The 17,393-nt window shown below is 38.8% G+C and overlaps 1 protein-coding gene across 5 annotated transcripts in view; it reads left to right on the top strand.

Annotated features, from left to right (window-relative positions):
• Positions 1–17,393, top strand: part of PREX2 (phosphatidylinositol-3,4,5-trisphosphate dependent Rac exchange factor 2) — a 299,616-nt gene that overhangs the window by 123,503 nt on the left and 158,720 nt on the right. For all 5 annotated transcript variants that reach the window (XM_059902418.1, XM_059902419.1, XM_059902416.1 and 2 more), the window contains exons 10-14: positions 1,277–1,421; positions 5,488–5,588; positions 12,521–12,624; positions 13,331–13,380; positions 16,615–16,690. In XM_059902418.1, coding sequence (XP_059758401.1) covers positions 1,277–1,421; positions 5,488–5,588; positions 12,521–12,624; positions 13,331–13,380; positions 16,615–16,690 — 476 coding nt within the window. The remainder of the gene's footprint in view (positions 1–1,276; positions 1,422–5,487; positions 5,589–12,520; positions 12,625–13,330; positions 13,381–16,614; positions 16,691–17,393) is intronic.

Below are 17,393 nucleotides of genomic sequence, written 5' to 3'. Positions count from 1 at the left end.
ATCAAGTTGAACCTTAACTCTTCTCAGAATGGCTATGCATGTAAATACCCCTAAGACCAAAAAAAAAAAAAGAAAAGAAAAAAAAGGAAGAAAGAAAGCACATTCTATAACTGCTTATGTTAACAGGCTCTATTCTTACTCACTATTACTGACCAATGTTAATGGCTTCTCCATAGTAAAGAATAAAATTTTAGTAAGGAGTTTAGTAGCTAGAAGACTAAAAATAATCCAAGAATTTCTTCTTCTTCTGCCACAGTTCTTCATCAGTCCCAGTTGCTGATTGTCAGTGTTCCCAGGATTTCCCCTTTGGCACTGGTCACCTCTAAACTTCCTTGCCTGCTCTGTGTTGTCTCTTCCCATCAGATTAACTTCCACTCTGCACTGCCAGGTTCTCAATCTTTATGTCCAGCCTTGTCATCTCTCTGGAGCTCCATGCTCACTTAATCAGCTGACCCCTGGACTCCACCCACCTGAACATCCAAACCTGCTATTGTTTACAGAGACTTGAGCTTACCTGAACTTTGGCGGGTCCCTCCTAAATGTTTCCCTCTTTTTAAACCCTCCCGCTTTCAGTTTGTTCCCTACACTGTCCTCTGAGCTTTGTTTCCAGAGCAACAAAACTTCCTTTCCTTCATTACTCTGCCTTCCCCCTCCCTCTGGTTAAAACACGTAGATGTTCTCCCAGTACCGAAGGAGTGAAATACGCTGAGATTGCAGTTGAGTATGGACCCTGCTCACCCCTCCAACTCCTGTCCTGTCACCTGAAACCCAGGGCTCCGTGCTGCTTCCCTCAGAGGCCCTCCTGAATACTTTATCTCTCTGGAAATCCTGTTCATACCCGTGTATTCAAACACAGCCCTTCTGTGAAACTTTTCCTATTGTTTCTCAGATAGAGGCGAAGTTCTCTGAATATGTCTCCACTGTAGCACAGTTTTCCCTCTAAGGCTGTCTCCAGGGCCACCGTGTCCAGCTGCGCTGATCTAGTCCTACAGGAGGGGTTCAGTAGCGTCTGAGATACAGCTGCTGTTCCTCTACTGGCCAAACTGTGTGCCTCTGGGGCACAGTTTGCCCAAAGGTGCCATATGGCCCCGGGCATCTTGCCTTGACTGTCTCCCTGGTACCCCATGAGCTTCTTGACAACCAGGGCCCTATCATAGGCGTTCTGTATCCACAACCCCCAGCACGTGGTAGACGCGCAATGAATGTTTGTTTAACGAAGGCATGAACGAATGAAGAGACTTTTTCAGTTACCTGTCCTGTGTTTCATTTTCGATAGGTTTAAAATTAGGAATGGAGCAAGACACCTGGGTAATGATCTCTGAACAGGGTGAGAAACTTTATAAAATGATGTGCAAACAAGGAAATCTGATCAAAGACAGAAAAAGAAAACTGACTACGTTCCCTAAATGCTTTCTTGGAAGGTAGGGTTGGTAGTCTGGATGCATGTATTTCTTTCTTATTTTCATGATCTCGTGTGTTAACTTTCTTTTAGTTACTCATTTTTCTCTAAAAAATATTCTCCTAAGTGTTTTTTGAATCTTTCTTTACTATCAGCATTTCCTGGGCCACAGTGGGATGAGGGAGTGGACATAGAGCCAGGAATCCTGACCAGACAAGTTAAGGCATTCATCCACTCATCCACGACTTGAGTAATTTCTGAGATACCGTGTTTCAGGGGTGAAGCAGAGGCTGGGGTTCAGGTAGGGGCGAGCGGGCAGGCGGGTTTGCCTGTAGGGACAGAGTCCGGCAAGGACATGAATACAGGGCCTGAGAGTCGGTTACAATGAAGGACACACAGTCTACACTACCAATTAATTCAGAATTTAGACAGCTGGGCTAAGGATGAAGGGATATAGGTGGAGAGTCTGAAAAAGTGGGTCACGCGAGGGGCCAGGCACAGAGGAACAGGCAAGGAGGTCGCTTGGTTGTTCAGCCCAGGGCAGATTGATTGTATGTCCTTTGGTTTCTGTAGCCGACTGCAGGGCTGTAAGTGGGAATCCCTGGTGGGTTGAGCAGGCAGAGCTGGAGGGCAGGGGGGATGCCTTCAGGTAGCTCTGCTTACGGCAGGCTCTGTGCTGGCTTCTTCCGATAATTATTTCCAATCCTCCAGTACATACTTAGGAGTTAAAAACCTTATATTTTTTAAAGATTCAGAAACTAGTGATCAGGGAGTGTGACCAGCCCATGTTCATACAGCTAGTAAATGCCAATGTCAACGCTATAAAAGTAGACTGGAGAGGTGGTTCATAGCCCAGACTTCACAATCAAACTGTCCCCACTCAAGTCTGGTCCTGCCACTGGCTAGTTGAGAGACTGGGGAGAGTTAAATTTCTCTTTCCTCTCTAACAATGGAAATGATTGTAGTGCTTACCTGTAATACCTACCAGAATGTCTTGTTTTTTTTTTTCTCTTTTCTTCCAGTTTTATTGAGATATAACTGACATACAGCACTGTATAAGTTTAAGGTGTGCAGCATAATGATTTGACTTACATACATCGTGAAGGGTTTACCACAGTAACTTTAGTGAACATCCATTATCTCATTTAGATACAAAGTAAAAGAAATAGAAAAACATTTTTTCCCCTGTGCTGACTCTTAGGATTTACTCTATGTTTTTATTTATTTATTTATTTATTTATTTATGGCTGTGTTGGGTCTTCGTTTCTGTGCGAGAGCTTTCTCCAGTTGCGGCGAGCGGGGGCCAGTCTTCATCGCGGTGCGCGGGCTTCTCACTATCACGGCCTCTCTTGTTGCGGAGCACAGGCTCCAGACGCGCAGGCTCAGTAATTGTGGCTCACGGGCCCAGTTGCTCCGCGACATGTGGGATCTTCCCAGACCAGGGCTCGAACCCGTGTCCCCTGCGTTGGCAGGCGGACTCTCAACCACTGCACCACCAGGGAAGCCCAGGATTTACTCTCTTAACTTTCATATGTAACATACAGCAGTGTTCATTATATTTTAGCATGTCTTCTTAATTAGTTATGCAGACACACAGGCTCACCATAGGCCACACCAATCCCAACCCCGTTAGAATACAGGCCAGGAAACCCAGTGCTTTCAGGGCAGCAGGGGGCCTCTTCTTCAGTGGGGTGGTCCTCCCAGCAGGACACACAGCTGCCAGCAAACTAGAGTTGCTTGTGTTGGCTGTGCCCCGAGTGAAGGTTCTTGTGCAAGGGAAAGAGCAGCTGTGAGCCCCTCTTGGTTTCTAAGTCCCATGTTGCAAAGAAGACGCTCTTTCTCGTAACAACTTCATGGGCATAACTTCCAGAGTCCCCAGATCATGTGCCCACTTACAAGAGAGTCACACCAGGCTATGGCTTCTCACCATATATTTATAAGTCTGGAGTTGAGCCATCAGGAGCCATTTTTACCACAAGTAGTGCTGCCTAGTTATACAGCTGACACCCGACCTTCATCAGGTTTCTAGGGAAGCAGAGCTAGAAAGCTAACCCAGGGTCAAATTTGTCCTTATTGAAGGAGAAGGGGTTTTATTAACCCTTTACCCACACTATTATGTTTAACTCCAGGACAACACTATGAGGTTGAGTCTTACTAATTCTGTGTCATTGAGGAAAAAACCTGAGGCTTAGAGAGCTAAATTTACTAACCCAACATCACGCAGCTGGTAGAGGCAGAAACAGGATTTGAATCCAGGTTGTTTTATTGCCAAGTACATGATCTTAACTGCTATACTATATTCTACTTTACTTTTATTTTCTTTCTTTTGGATGGTTCTTGTTTAATAGAAGCATATAAAGAACTTTAACAACTTCTTCTGCCTTAAAATGTGCATTGCAGACTAGACATCCATTTTTGAATTTCCGTATCCCTTGGTTATTTGGCTTTACCATATGTATTGCTTTTAGTTTTGAAATAAATGGAAAAGTAATTTCCTGACACTTTCCATAGCTTTGCTTCTCTGGCCTCTGTGCAAAAAATAAAACCATTCTAAAATATATTCATTATTTAATGTAAGAGTTCGAATGTTAGCTTTTTAAACGTGAGCATGATTAAATATTTTATTGTAATAAGTCTCTGTATTCATTGTTCTCTTAATGATACCACATGGCCATAAAAAAAAATCAGTACTGAGCTGAAGCTCTCCTAAGTGTTACAGAACATCACCTCTCTTATCTGAGATGCTGGGGCCCGCCATCCTCTCCCGAAATGCTGCAGGATGTGAGCTGTGGTCCTCAGTGGCCTTTCTCAGCCACAGCAGATGTGTGCGATAGACAGTTCTGACGGTTGGTTTCGTGTTGGAGTATTCCTTATGGATGACAGTTTAGGTATAACAATGAATTTACCAAGTAATTTTAAAATTTGAAAACAAGGTAGTCAGACTTTTCTGTGTCTTTTGGTGTATATCAGTTTTCTATTGCTGCAAAACAAATCACCATATATTTAGTGACTTAAAAACAATGCCCATGTATTAGCCTGTATTTCTGTAGGTCAGAAGTCCAGGTGAGTTAGACCAGGTTCTGTGCTAAGGGTCTCACAAGGGCAGAATCATGGTGTTGGCAGAGCAGGGGCTGGGCTCTTATCTTGAGCGTTTGAGGAAGAATCCACTTTCCAGCACATTCAGGTTGTTGGCAGAACTTAATCGTTTGTAGTTGTAAGCGTGAGGCCCCCGTCTCCATGCTGGCCATTGGCCAGGGCTGCCCTCCGTTAGAGGTTGTCTGTATTCCTTGGTATATGACCCCCCTCTTGCTGCAAAGCCAGCAGTGGCACATTGAATCTTTCCTGTGCTTTTACTTGTTCTCACTTCCTCTTGTGCCACCAGCCTGAGAAAACGCTGCTTCAAAGGGCTCAACTGATCAGGTCAGGCCCACGTGGATAATTTCCATATTTTAAGGACAGCTGACATGGGATTTTAATTACATATGCCAATCCGTTCACAGGGCTACCTAGATTAGGATTTGATTGACAAACCAAGGGGTAGGATTCCTGATGGGGGGAGTGGGAGAACATCTTTAGAAGTCTGTCTACCATACAGGGCATGCAGTTTAATTTTGTCTGCCCTCTTGGAGTTTCAAACCCACTGGTTCTCTGTGCCTGGAAAGGTACTTTCAAGACAGTTTATGTCTTATATTAAGTCATTATTACTCTATCTAGTTCTGTCGTTTAGCTGTCTTTAGGATCTGTTGTTTCTCTTTCGTCCCAAATTTGCTTTTATGTGCATAATAACCTATAGTTAAAGCTACTTTAGAATTTTCCCTTTGCGTTTACTAAAGGTCTCAATAAGTTGAATAGTTATTAAGTATAGCTTAGGTAAGTCTGAATGTATGGACATGAGTTTTCTAGAATAGAGTCCAATTTATATCTGTGGGCGTTACATATGTGAAAAAAATGTATGTAAAATGCACTGCAAGCATTCCTTTATATTTTGAGACTCCTTTCATAGCTGCTTGATAAATGCATGGTAAGAATAGACTTCCTGGGGGAAAAAAAATTAATGATTTAACTTCTTCATTGGATTTCTGTTGCAGTGAATTTGTGTCATGGCTGTTAGAAATTGGAGAGATTCACAGGCCTGAGGAAGGTGTTCACTTGGGACAAGCATTGTTAGAAAATGGAATCATCCATCATGGTAATTATTTTATTAATCACCTATTTATTTATCCACAAATTACATGTATCTTCATTGCACTGATCAGTTTAGTTTATAATACTTCTCCACATTATAGGATGCTTATGTTTTTTCCAACATCTTTGAGTGCCTCATCTATACAGAATATTGTTTCAGGGAGTATAGGTTTATGGTGATATATTTAACTTGAAACGGACAATTCCAACACAGAATTCCAGGTAAGTGATGTGGGACTGAAGAGGAAGGAACGGCGAGTTCTAACTAGAGTATTTGGGATGCTTCATGAGGGAAGTGGCCTTAGTGCTGGGCATTGTAGAATGAATGGAACTCTGACAAGGACAGAAGACAGAAGGACATTCCACCCTGAGGAGGTAGTAGCACTCAGACACGGGAGTGGGAAGGTTCATGGTGGCCTCTTCAGAACTAACGCAGAGTCTCACGTGGCAGGACTGTATCCTGCACAGATGAATATGCTGGGACGAGGGGTGTGGTGAGAAAGGGAGGCAAACACCTGATCCCAGCAGATTTTAACTTGCTGGCTGTGGTGTGTGGGGCTTCTCCTGAGGGAGATGAGGAGCTGACGGGCATCTGGAGGCAGAGGAGCGACCAGATCTTGATTTTGGAGATAACACATGAGTGGAGAGTTAGAGATTACAGAGATCCCTGCCCACGGGGACCCTTCCTTCCCCAGGAGGGAAAGGACCAGGGCCGTGTCCATGGCATGATGAGAGGGACCCATTCAAGAAATGCTGGAGAAGCTGAGACAGCGTATTTGATGTCTATTTGGACTTAGGAGGTGAAGAGTGAGGGGTGAGGTCAGATTATTCTGAGCTTTTTGTCTGGATGACAGACGTAGTTAATTCAAGAGGAGACGCATTGGGGGCAAGGTCAAGGGCTTGTGGTGGTTTGGGTATGAAACATCTGCAGGGGAGTGTTCAGGAAGAGGTTGAGAATGTGTGGGTGTAATGCTCGGGGCAGAGAGAGAGTGAGGGTCAGATTTGGGAATCATTTCAAGAGAGCATGAGGTCCTTAGCACATCGATAAGAGACTACAAACAAACAAAAAACAAGAAAGCAGTGATCATGGGACTAAGAATAAAAGCTTGACGAATTTCTAATGCAAAATGTGGGAGAGGAGAAAAAGGCAGGGAACTATGAATAAATATGGATATTTGGCTATGGTGTTTTGATGTTCATTTTTTTTTCTAAATTAGAGTGAGGTGAAAACAAACTAAATCCTCCAAATTTTTCCCCACCACAGTAGACACTGCCAATATAATGTACCACCATCTACCCAGATAGGAATTCCCTGGCATTCCTTTTTCTCCTTCATGCCATCAAGCCCTGTAAGCCCTACCACCAAACAGGTCTCTAATCAGACCACCGCTCTCCCTTCCAGGATCTCCACCTTCTTCCAAGTCACCACCTTCTCTGTCCTTGCTTCCACATTTGTCCTCCGTCCCCATAGAACACTCTCCAGGTAATGGCTGAAGAGACCTTTTAAGACATATATAAGATTCAGGCATTCTCCTGCTTACAGGCACCTACTAGCTTCTCATTAAACTTAAAGAAAAGTCCAGACATCTTACCTAAATCTCTTACCATGGCCCACAAGGCCCTACATGATAGGGCCCCTGACTTCCTCTCTGAGTTATCACATAGTGCTGTACCTAACTCGTTACACTGTGGCCACCCTGACCTTCTGTCTCTTCTTTGAACACTCCAAGATGACTCCCCATTTAGGATCTTTGCTCTTGCTGTTCTCAATCAACAATTGCTTATTAATTCCTAGTATATGCCAGTGACCTTTCTAAGTGCTGGAGACACAGCAGTGAATGAAACGACAAAAGTCTCTGTATTATGACTCATCTTCTATGACACTCTGCCTTTTAGAATCCTACCCAGTCCCACTATTCCAATTAACGACTTTTTAAATTTTTGAAATTTTCTTCATGTACTACTTACCACTCTCTGAAATTATCATGTTGTTTTGTTTCTTTGTTTAATATTTCTCTCTTTATCTCCCATCCCTACTCCAGACTGCAGTCAAAATATAAGCACCGTGAGAACAGGAGCCTTGTGTGTTAATATACAACAAACACCTAGAATGCCCAGCACATATAGGTGCTTAATAAATTATTTGCTGAGTGAGTGAATAAATGAATAATTATATTTTGAGCAAACAGATAATGTTGAGAAATTGTATATGATATTTTACTTGATTCACTAATGCCATTAAAACACCATTTAGCATCTAGTACGCTAAGAAGCGTCATCCAGTATCTTATAAGTAAAAATGAAAAGATGTTGAGCTAGATGGCTTTCCTCTTTATGCTCCTCTTTCCCTTCTTCTAACCCCATGACCAAGTATATGTTTGGGACAAGAATGGACTGTATTTGTTTTATCCTGCAATCTATTAAAGCTGAAGTTGGTGGCATGTAAAGAGGTTTTGTATACAATCATTGACCTTCAGAAGTGATGATTCTTTTCCCATTCAGACTGTGTACTTCCAGGGCCTGTGTATTACCAATAGAGCAAGGAAGGGAAAATCTGTTTATGGATACCTTTTATTTACTCCTTTCCTTACTGATTCTTTCCTTCATTCTACATGTAAGATATTATGCTAGGTACTTGAAGGTATGTAAATATGAACCCTCGACCTTTTTTTTTCTTACGGTCTAATAGTTTTAAGCCTATCTTTTTACCTTGTCCATCAAGAAATCCAGCTGCTGGAATATTTCCTTTCAGACAAGGCAGAAATCTACTAGGATGGGAGAACTAATTTTTTGCAGGGACTATTGAGAAGGAAAACTGTATTGGTTAACACTAGCTGCTGTAACAAATAAACCTCCCCAATACAGTGGCTTACATCGTAGAAGCTAATTTGTCACTCATGGACAGTTCAGTCACTGGTGGCGGATGAGGTCGTGGCACCCTGCTCCATACAGGGTTTTGGTGCCTGACAGAAGCTCGGCCATCTTCAATACAGTGCTCCTAAAGGTCACCTTGAAGGAAGCGTGGAGTTTCTTGTTTGTTTTAAATGGGTTTGTACCCTTCCCGTTGTGCATCACTTTCGTGCACATGTCCGTGGGCACAACTCAGATATGTGGTCACCCTTGGCTGCAAGAGGCTCCTAGAAATGTCCTGTAGATGCATATGCAGGAAAAACAAAAGCTAAACCAATTTGGTAAAAAACTACCCAATTTCTGCCCCTGAGGCTTAGCTCTTGGGTCAATATAAGATCTATGAAATCATACGAAAGACAGAGTAATCATTATATATATTGGTTAATGTTTTACAATGATATCAGCATATAATAGTCACAAAAATCACTTTTAACATTTCTGTTTTCAGTTGAGGTTATTGTGACTTCTGTTGTTAATTTGAGTCACTTTCATCTTTTATGAATTAGAAATAACAGAAAAAAATGGTCTTAAAGCGATCCGTCAACAATAGATGCTGCTATTAAATTGTTTAAAAAATTATGGATATGTAAGTTTTTGTACTTCTATGGGATTACTTAACTATATTTTAGAAAGAGCTACGCTAAGTTTGTCACAGTATTTTCCTTTTTGACTGTGAGGTACCTTGTAACAGATAACAGGATATTAGAGAAGCTTTATTCCCAAAGCTGGAAAGGTCAGGGCGTAAGGAGAGGTTATCCTTTCGGAGGAGCTGTAAGATTATTTTCAAGTCACCCATCCACTCTTGCTTTCATCTTTCAACCCAGGTGATCCAGCAATTGTATGAGGAAGAGTTGCTTGTTTACCTAATGAATTAGGTTCTGAAAATTGAGGACAACTATTATGGGTGGAATTTTACTTACTTTACAATAACGAAACTGTTGGTACTTTCCCTGAAGACATGCATAGCTAGGCAGACACATTCAAGTCAATTTTAAGTTAGTACAAAGTGGAGTTGGAATGATATTTATTCAATCTCTTCATGAACATAGTACTCTAGAGTCTGACCTTTTCAGTTCAGGACTGCTGAGAGATCTGGAAGGAATCACAGGGAGAACCACCCTTACTTATTTTGTTAACATATGTCTCAAAATATTTTAATTGCCTCCTCTTAAAAGAGAAAAATTCAACAGCATAAGATTTTTTTTTTTTTTTTTTGGAACAGATATCAGAATTTCAGTCCTAATCAACTTTCCTCCCCTTCCTCAGACACCACCTTTTTCCAATAATACAATTTTGAAAAGAAAGTAGTAGATAAATTCTGTATTAAAATTTATTCTGAAATTTCAAATTCAAGAACACTTTGATTATTTAACTTAAAAGAATTGAAATCTTTTTGAACAATGATATTTATAACCTGCTTAATTAACTCTTTTTCTGAGAAATTTAGCACTGAGTACTCTCTATTAAAAGTCCTGTTGGTCACAGTTTGATTTTAGTGGCCTGTGCTATTACTGTTATCAGGATCTGATCAGTTGTAATGTCCAATTTGGTATACAGAACTTTTGTTGCTGGAAATAACCTTTTTTTTTTTAGTGTCCAAAGTTAACTAATAGAGATTCTCCCAAGCCTAGGATAAGAGAACATATTATGCAATTTCACATTAATAATTTTATTAGAATGAAGAAATATGAGCCAAGCAGGCTAGTTTCACTACTGTGTGGTTCCAGCTGCATTTTAGTGAAAATAGAATTCCTAAAATAAAGTTGAATGAGCCATCTGTTTTATAAAGAGCCAGCAAAAAAAAAAAAAAGTTGACTGTTAAAGCTATTATTCACATTGCAAATATTGTTGAGAACTTCATCAGAGGCAAAGCCTTGCTGTACTGGGAATTCTTGGGTTGAGGCAGCATATGCTTTCTCTGTGATATGTTGATAACGTTCTTCTTGTCTGGCTTTATTATTTACATTATAAATGCTTATGTGGGAATTCAGAGAGCTCATTCATTATAGCCAGTGGTGTACTGAAGTTGGCTGGTCAAAGCTCTAGAGAGCTGGTGATTAAATGTTTAAAAAAATGCAAGCTTGTAGTTAAGCACAGCTATTATTAAAATTAAATTACATAACATATAAGTACCTAAATTATATTATAAACAAAGGTAATATATCCTTAGAACTCATCACTTCCTAATTATTTTACTACATTTTATTGTTATCTATGGTCTTGGTGTTATTTATGTCTATTATTTTTGTATGATGGAAATACTAAATAATAACGTGTCACTGCACATCTCATTCTGTGTTCAGTGACTTTATTTTGGTAGCTGGAAATTGGCCAGGGTGGGAGTATTTGATACCGTGGAAACTGGCGAATGGTACACATCAGTGCTCCTTCTTTCACAACACTAGAGAGCAAGCTGTTCATCATTTACCAGTACATCCCTGGTAATAGCCAGCATCACAGAGTTGTTTAAAAGATGTCATTCAGCAACCTTTCTCATCAGCTAATAAACCCATTTTCCATGCTCGAGAAGTTGGGGGAGTGGATTAGAATGCAGAACTATTAACTGTTTTTCCAAGGCAACAGCCTAGAGTTGCAGATTAGCCCAAGATTCATTAGCAAAGTCACAAGAGTTTACCTTACAGTGAAGCATTCCATTTTGAACAGGTTGAACCACCACTTGTTTTATTGTGGCAAGATACCCTTGGGCCCAAGTTTCCTTGAATTTTGGAACATCAATATAATAAATTATTTCAATGAATCTTAAGGGATAAAAATGGGAATAGGTAGATTGCATAGGAGAAATAAATAACTGGTCTTGAAACATGCCGTAGGATTTCAAAATATTTCTTCCGATTTTATTTTTCTTTCACATATGCTTTTTTTTCTTTTTGGCTTAATCTGGAAAAAAGATGCCAAAAGTTGTGTTGTCTATCCCTTTTTGGCAGCAAGCCTGTCTCAGTTTTATGGCTGCAAGCCATGCATTTGGTTTGGATAGATTAGGGTGAAATTGCTGAAACTTTGCATATGCGTGTGTGTGTGTGTGTGTGTGTGTGTGTGTGTTACAGATCTCTTGGCTTTCTTCTGGATTCACCAATGTAGTTCATGAGAATTAATTCTGACAGATTTTTCTCCCCCTTCAACATTTTTAGCAAAAAGTAAAGGTCAAAGTCTTCTATCTAATCATGAAAATAGAGCCCATTGCAACAAATTGTCTCTTCTGCAAATTTTTCATTCCCTGTAAAGAAAACATTTAAATGTAAACTCTTTGAGATTTAATTTGAGGTTTTTCCTTTCTAGAACAGTTATTTTTTTTAATCAGACTACCTAGAAAAAAAGGAAACTTGAGAGAAAGTTTAGTAGGAGTCTTTATGAATGGAAAGTCTTATCTTAAGGATGGAAGTGAAGGATGACCACTCTCCTTTTCCACTGAGGAAAAGAAAAATTAAGTGACGTGTAAGAAAAGCATTTGTCAGTGTAAGAAAACTGTTAAAATTTTGGAATCAGTTACATACTGAATTTACCTAATCTACTCGGAAGATCTAAACACAGGATAAATGGTCAAGATTGGTATATGTGTGGTCTTGGCCTGATCGCTATGGGATAAGACAGATAAATGCTAAAATTCACTTCTGGGGCTGAGAATCAAATTATAACTCACTAGTTGGAGTATCTGCTATTCGAAGGGTACTTTTTGCTTGACTTTGTGGCATTGTGAAGAAATAGAAAACACAAACTCGTCTGTTTATTTAAATGTAAATCACTACGCACACGCACGAATGCATACACTATGCTACCTAAATGTGGGTAACCTTAATTTAGTTCTTCACTCATTACATGGAAGTTGTAACTATATTATACAACAAAATCTTATCATGAATCTTACTATCAGAATACTGGATTAGCATTACTATGTTAGGAAAACAAAAACTTTTGATAAAACTATAAGTTTCAGTATTTGGGATTATGTTTTTTATGTGCCAGTTTTTAGATTGTCAGGATTTTAATATGCTGTTCTTATGTTCTTAGTTACGGATAAACATCAATTCAAACCGGAACAGATGTTATATAGATTTCGCTATGATGATGGAACCTTTTATCCAAGAAGTGAGATGCAGGATGTGATTTCAAAGGTAACAACCTCTCCCGTAACCTTTTATCAATAAAAGAATTCGTGTTGTTGTTATCTTCTTATCTTCAACAAGATAAAATGCTGTAGAGAGACTTAAAATAATTCTGCCGGTATAGAAACTTTTTACATGACGTACGTAAGCAAGCCTCTCGATTTTTTTCTTGCTATTATAAGAATTAGAATGTTAGATCATTGTTTTTATTCTCTTTATCTAATTCTAAAAGGGAATAGTGCAATTGCATAACTCAGAAGATTATATCTGTTGAAAACTGTTTCACATGTAGCAACAAGTGGTCATGATACTTGAATAAATTTAACAAAAAACAAATACATAAAATTCAAGTAATATCAGTTTTCTTTGTACACTTGACAAAATTTATATTGACATGTAATGATCAAGTAGTATGATGGACCACTGCATAGATTTATATTCTGTTTACATTATATCTTGAAATTTTATATTTTCAGAAAATAGTTTTAAAAGTCCTCTGTGTATGTATATGTCATATGTATATGAAAAATTCATAGCACAATTTAATCCTGTTTTTAAAGATTTAAGTTATATTATTTTTATGATGTAATGTAACATTTGAATAATAGGGTAATGATTTCAGCATGTTGACAGTGAATTTATTTTATTCAAAATTTCATTGGTTTGTCCTTTGAGTGATCTTACTTGCTTTTGACATATTTTTGTTTTACAATAGGGCGTACGATTATATTGCCGTCTTCATAGTCTATTTACTCCAGTGATAAGGTGAGTCTAGTTTCTAAGTTCTGGGAGGTTAAATGGAAATATTTATATTGCATATTAGATAAATATTATTAAGCTGGAACTTAACTTATTTTGTTTTTCTTCCCAAAGTGAAAATTTTACTTTTAAAGATTGTCACAATTTATCTGAAAATATTTCTGAATTTTCTGAGGCTCTAATTATACAGTTTCTTCTACTCTTTTTATTCTGATTTCTAAAATTATTTGCCATTAATTCATAGTAAATTACAGGCTTGATTTTGAAATGATCCATCTTCAGTTAATATTTAATAAATAATAGTTGACTGGTTGGGAGAGGATTTCAAAATACTGTTTACTATAAATATTTACCATTATGGTTACTTGTATAGTAATTTTTTTCATTAGACTGTGTAATCAAATCTTGGATATGTATTTTATTTCACAATATTTTCTTTTAATCATCTTTTATCCAAAGAAAAAATTTTGCACTTGAAAATTAAGAATTGATTTGGAGCTAATAATTATAATTTTCTCATTTTTTTCTGTACCATGTTTTAACTTCTGAAGAGATGCCTTTTTGTTTTTTAAAGAGAGATCAGGATTCATTTTCAGTTTATCTCTTTAGAAAAACAGCAGAAAACTTTGAGTTTGTGTTATGATTACTAATAGAGATCATCAGTACTTTTGTAATATGCACTGGTATACACTAACTGGTGGATGTAATGTAATGTAAAACTAATTTCAGATGGCCAGGTATCATTTGGAGTTTATTGACTAAAACACATTTTTCAGAACAAAAAAATGAACATACTATTTCTAAAATGAATATAGAGGCTTTTCAGTCGTGGCCATAGAATCCAAACGTTTGATGGACAGTGTTTCTATTTTTCACTCTGGTTTCCAATTCCAAGGAGACGCAGAGCTTCAAAAAAAAGATTCCAAAAGTTGCTGATAAGTGTTGGAATGCCCACACTGCAGGCCCTGAAGGAGAAAACGGAATTTTACCTATTGCTCCTGAAAATGCCCTGTCCACTTTCACAAGCAGGCTTCACAAAGTAAAAAGAGGTGAAAGGAACCAACATTTGTTGATTCTCTGCTATATTCCTGGCACAGGCACTCTGTAAATATGTTGGATAACGTAATGCTAGAAGATGGTTACTTAACAGCGCATGGATACTTAAGGTTTTTTTCTGCTAAACTGATAGAAAACGATACTGGATAATTTTTTCATGCCACATGTGTATATATATGTAGGTTTCACATGTGAGGAAATGTGTTCTGAAAATACATTTTAGCCACGTGGGATTTCTTATCAAGAAAGTTACATTCTGAAAGAGCGGATAAGAAGGAATTGTTCTTTGGCTAGAAATGACAATGGTTTATGAGTTGTCCAAGGTAAATTTACGGGAAAAAACCCCATAAAACAGATGGAATGTACAATAGTCATGTGTGAACTCAGCTTATGAAAAGAAAAATGACTTGGGTGAAGAATCCACAGACCCACATGTGGTCTATAAAAGACTACTCTGTCCTTCTTTTTTTTTTTTTTTTTTAAGTTTTTATTTATTATTTATTTATTATGTTTATTTTTGGCTGTGTTGGGTCTTCGTTTCTGTGTGAGGGCTTTCTCCAGTTGCGGTGAGTGGGGGCCACTCTTTTTTTTTTTTTTTTTTTTTTTAATTTTATTTATTTATTTATTTATTTATGGCTGTGTTGGGTCTTCGTTTCCGTGCGAGGGCTTTCTCTAGTTGTGGCAAGCGGGGGCCACTCTTCATCGCGGTGCGCGGGCCTCTCACTGTCGCGGCCTCTCTTGTTGCGGAGCGCAGGCTCCAGACGCGCAGGCTCAGTAGTTGTGGCTCACGGGCCCAGTTGCTCCGCGGCATGTGGGATCTTCCCAGACCAGGGCTCGAACCCGTGTCCCCTGCATTGGCAGGCAGATTCTCAACCACTGCGCCACCAGGGAAGCCCCACAAATTTATTATCTTACATATCTGGAGATCAGAAATCCAAAATGCAGCTTACAGGGCTGAAATCAAGGTGTCAGCCCAGCTGTGTTCCTTCAAGAGGCTCTAAGAGAAAATCTGTTTCTTGCTTTTTCCAGCCCCTAGAGGCCACCTACATTCCTTGGTCATATCACTAGGACTTCTGCTTTCATTGTCACATCTCTTTTTCTGATTCTACTCTGTCCTTCTTATTGACACTTACGGAAACCAAGATGAAATGGGTGATGAGGTATCAGAAATGGGGAGGTAGATTTAAAAAGATTTAAAAAAAAATCTGCTGTTGATTACTGGCTAACTAGTGCATTCACTATTGAAATCTCAGAAATTTCAATCATGTTTCGGGGAGCTTTTTATGAAAATGGATGAAATGATGTCAATATGAATTGTAAACTACTGACAGAAGCTGAAGAACCATGAATATAGCCCGTAATTGTTTGTCACGCCAAGTTGATTGCAGTTTGGATTTTTTTTGACATTTTGAAAAGACTGTCGTTTTCTCATTCCGTTTTGATCCAGGCCTGCAAAGTAAATGAATGATAGGTTTCCACCCTTGGGGCCTTGTTCTGATCACGAGCACTTTGTTGGTATCTAAGTAGACTTTGAAACGTTTCTCAGGACTGGGAGGTCTGCAGGAAGGAGAGTCTGCTGTGGAGAGCCAGGATTCCCTGGGCTGCCTGGGGCCGCAGTGTGGCTGAGTCCGTGGTCTCATCAGACAAAATGAACGACGAGGTTCTCGGTGTGTTTCCCTCCGGACAGGCCTGAGGTCTCCCGCTACAGCTGAGCCTAACGAATAATCCTCCGGGGCAAATCCTGCCTTCCTGGAGAACTCAGGAGCAGAAATACAAGGGGTTGCTTTATTTTCCATATTTGGAGGAGATTTTTCGTAGACTCTCTCTTGATTTAAAGGGAGGGAATTCTATTTTATTATTCTTTTACTAATGAGCTATATTGTATTTCTAGCCAAGTTATTACCAGGTAACATAGCATTAACAGTCAGTTTGGATATAGGAAAATGTGAAAGAAGAAATGTCCTGTTTTGGTCTCCTTGTGGGTTTCTTCTCCTGGTGTGAGCTGGTGAAGGGAGTTTTCAGGTGTGTACACCTTGTAAAGCTGTCTTCTTTACACATAAGTGGGACAGTCGATTCAAATTACGTTGAGTAAACTTCTCTGTTGCACACTGATACGAAATGAAATGGTTCCTTGTGCTTACTTATCCTCTTGCTTAATGTTTTTGCTTTCTCTTTCCTTTATAGAGATAAAGATTACCACTTAAGAACCTACAAATCTGTGGTTATGGCCAACAAGCTGATAGACTGGTTAATTGCACAGGTAAATAGACAAAGAGAAGTTGCTGAGTTACATTCATTGCTGCTTTAGACTTTGAGGTGATTTAGGTACTTTTTAAAACTCCCCACTTGCCAATGAGACAGTGAAATAACTTGACCAAGTTCATACAGCTAAAATGAAGCAGAGTTAGGATTTGAACCTGGATCATCTGACTTCAGAGTCCCAGACTTAATTTTTATGCGATATTGTCTTTCAAGAGGAAGGTGTTTCTTGATTCAAAAATATCATCTGAGATCCATCAAAAAAATCAAGTATAATTTAAATAAATGTGCATGTACTAAAATTACTTGTATGTTTTGTTCACTGATTTGTTTTAAGGCATCTGGTTTTTAGTCCTAGCAGGTTATTCTAATCTCCCTGTGCCTTCTTCTCTGTTAGATAATAGTTGTGTTTTGCTAATATGAGCTTTGGTATCCATCTGCATACACTGTAAATAGGAAAGTACAAAATTTGTTGTGATTGTTGTTCTGCTTCTTAGAATGTGGGAGCTGATAATTGGTATTGAGAAAATGTTATTTGCAGCTCAAGGCATCTAGCCCATCATAATAGATATTCAAATATAAATTTATTTAAATGTTTTTTGTACTAGATCAACTAACTAATAAATAGTCAAATGTTTTCCAGGGATTAAAGAAAAGGCTAAGAAAACTGATATCCACTTTGACAGAAGTTACTATTTTGAGAA

Source organism: Balaenoptera ricei, chromosome 17 (genome assembly GCF_028023285.1).
Source record: "Balaenoptera ricei isolate mBalRic1 chromosome 17, mBalRic1.hap2, whole genome shotgun sequence".
NCBI classification, from domain to species: Eukaryota; Metazoa; Chordata; class Mammalia; order Artiodactyla; family Balaenopteridae; genus Balaenoptera; species Balaenoptera ricei.
Note: the sequence above shows the minus strand (reverse complement) of the source record. Positions and strands in the feature narration are given on the sequence as shown.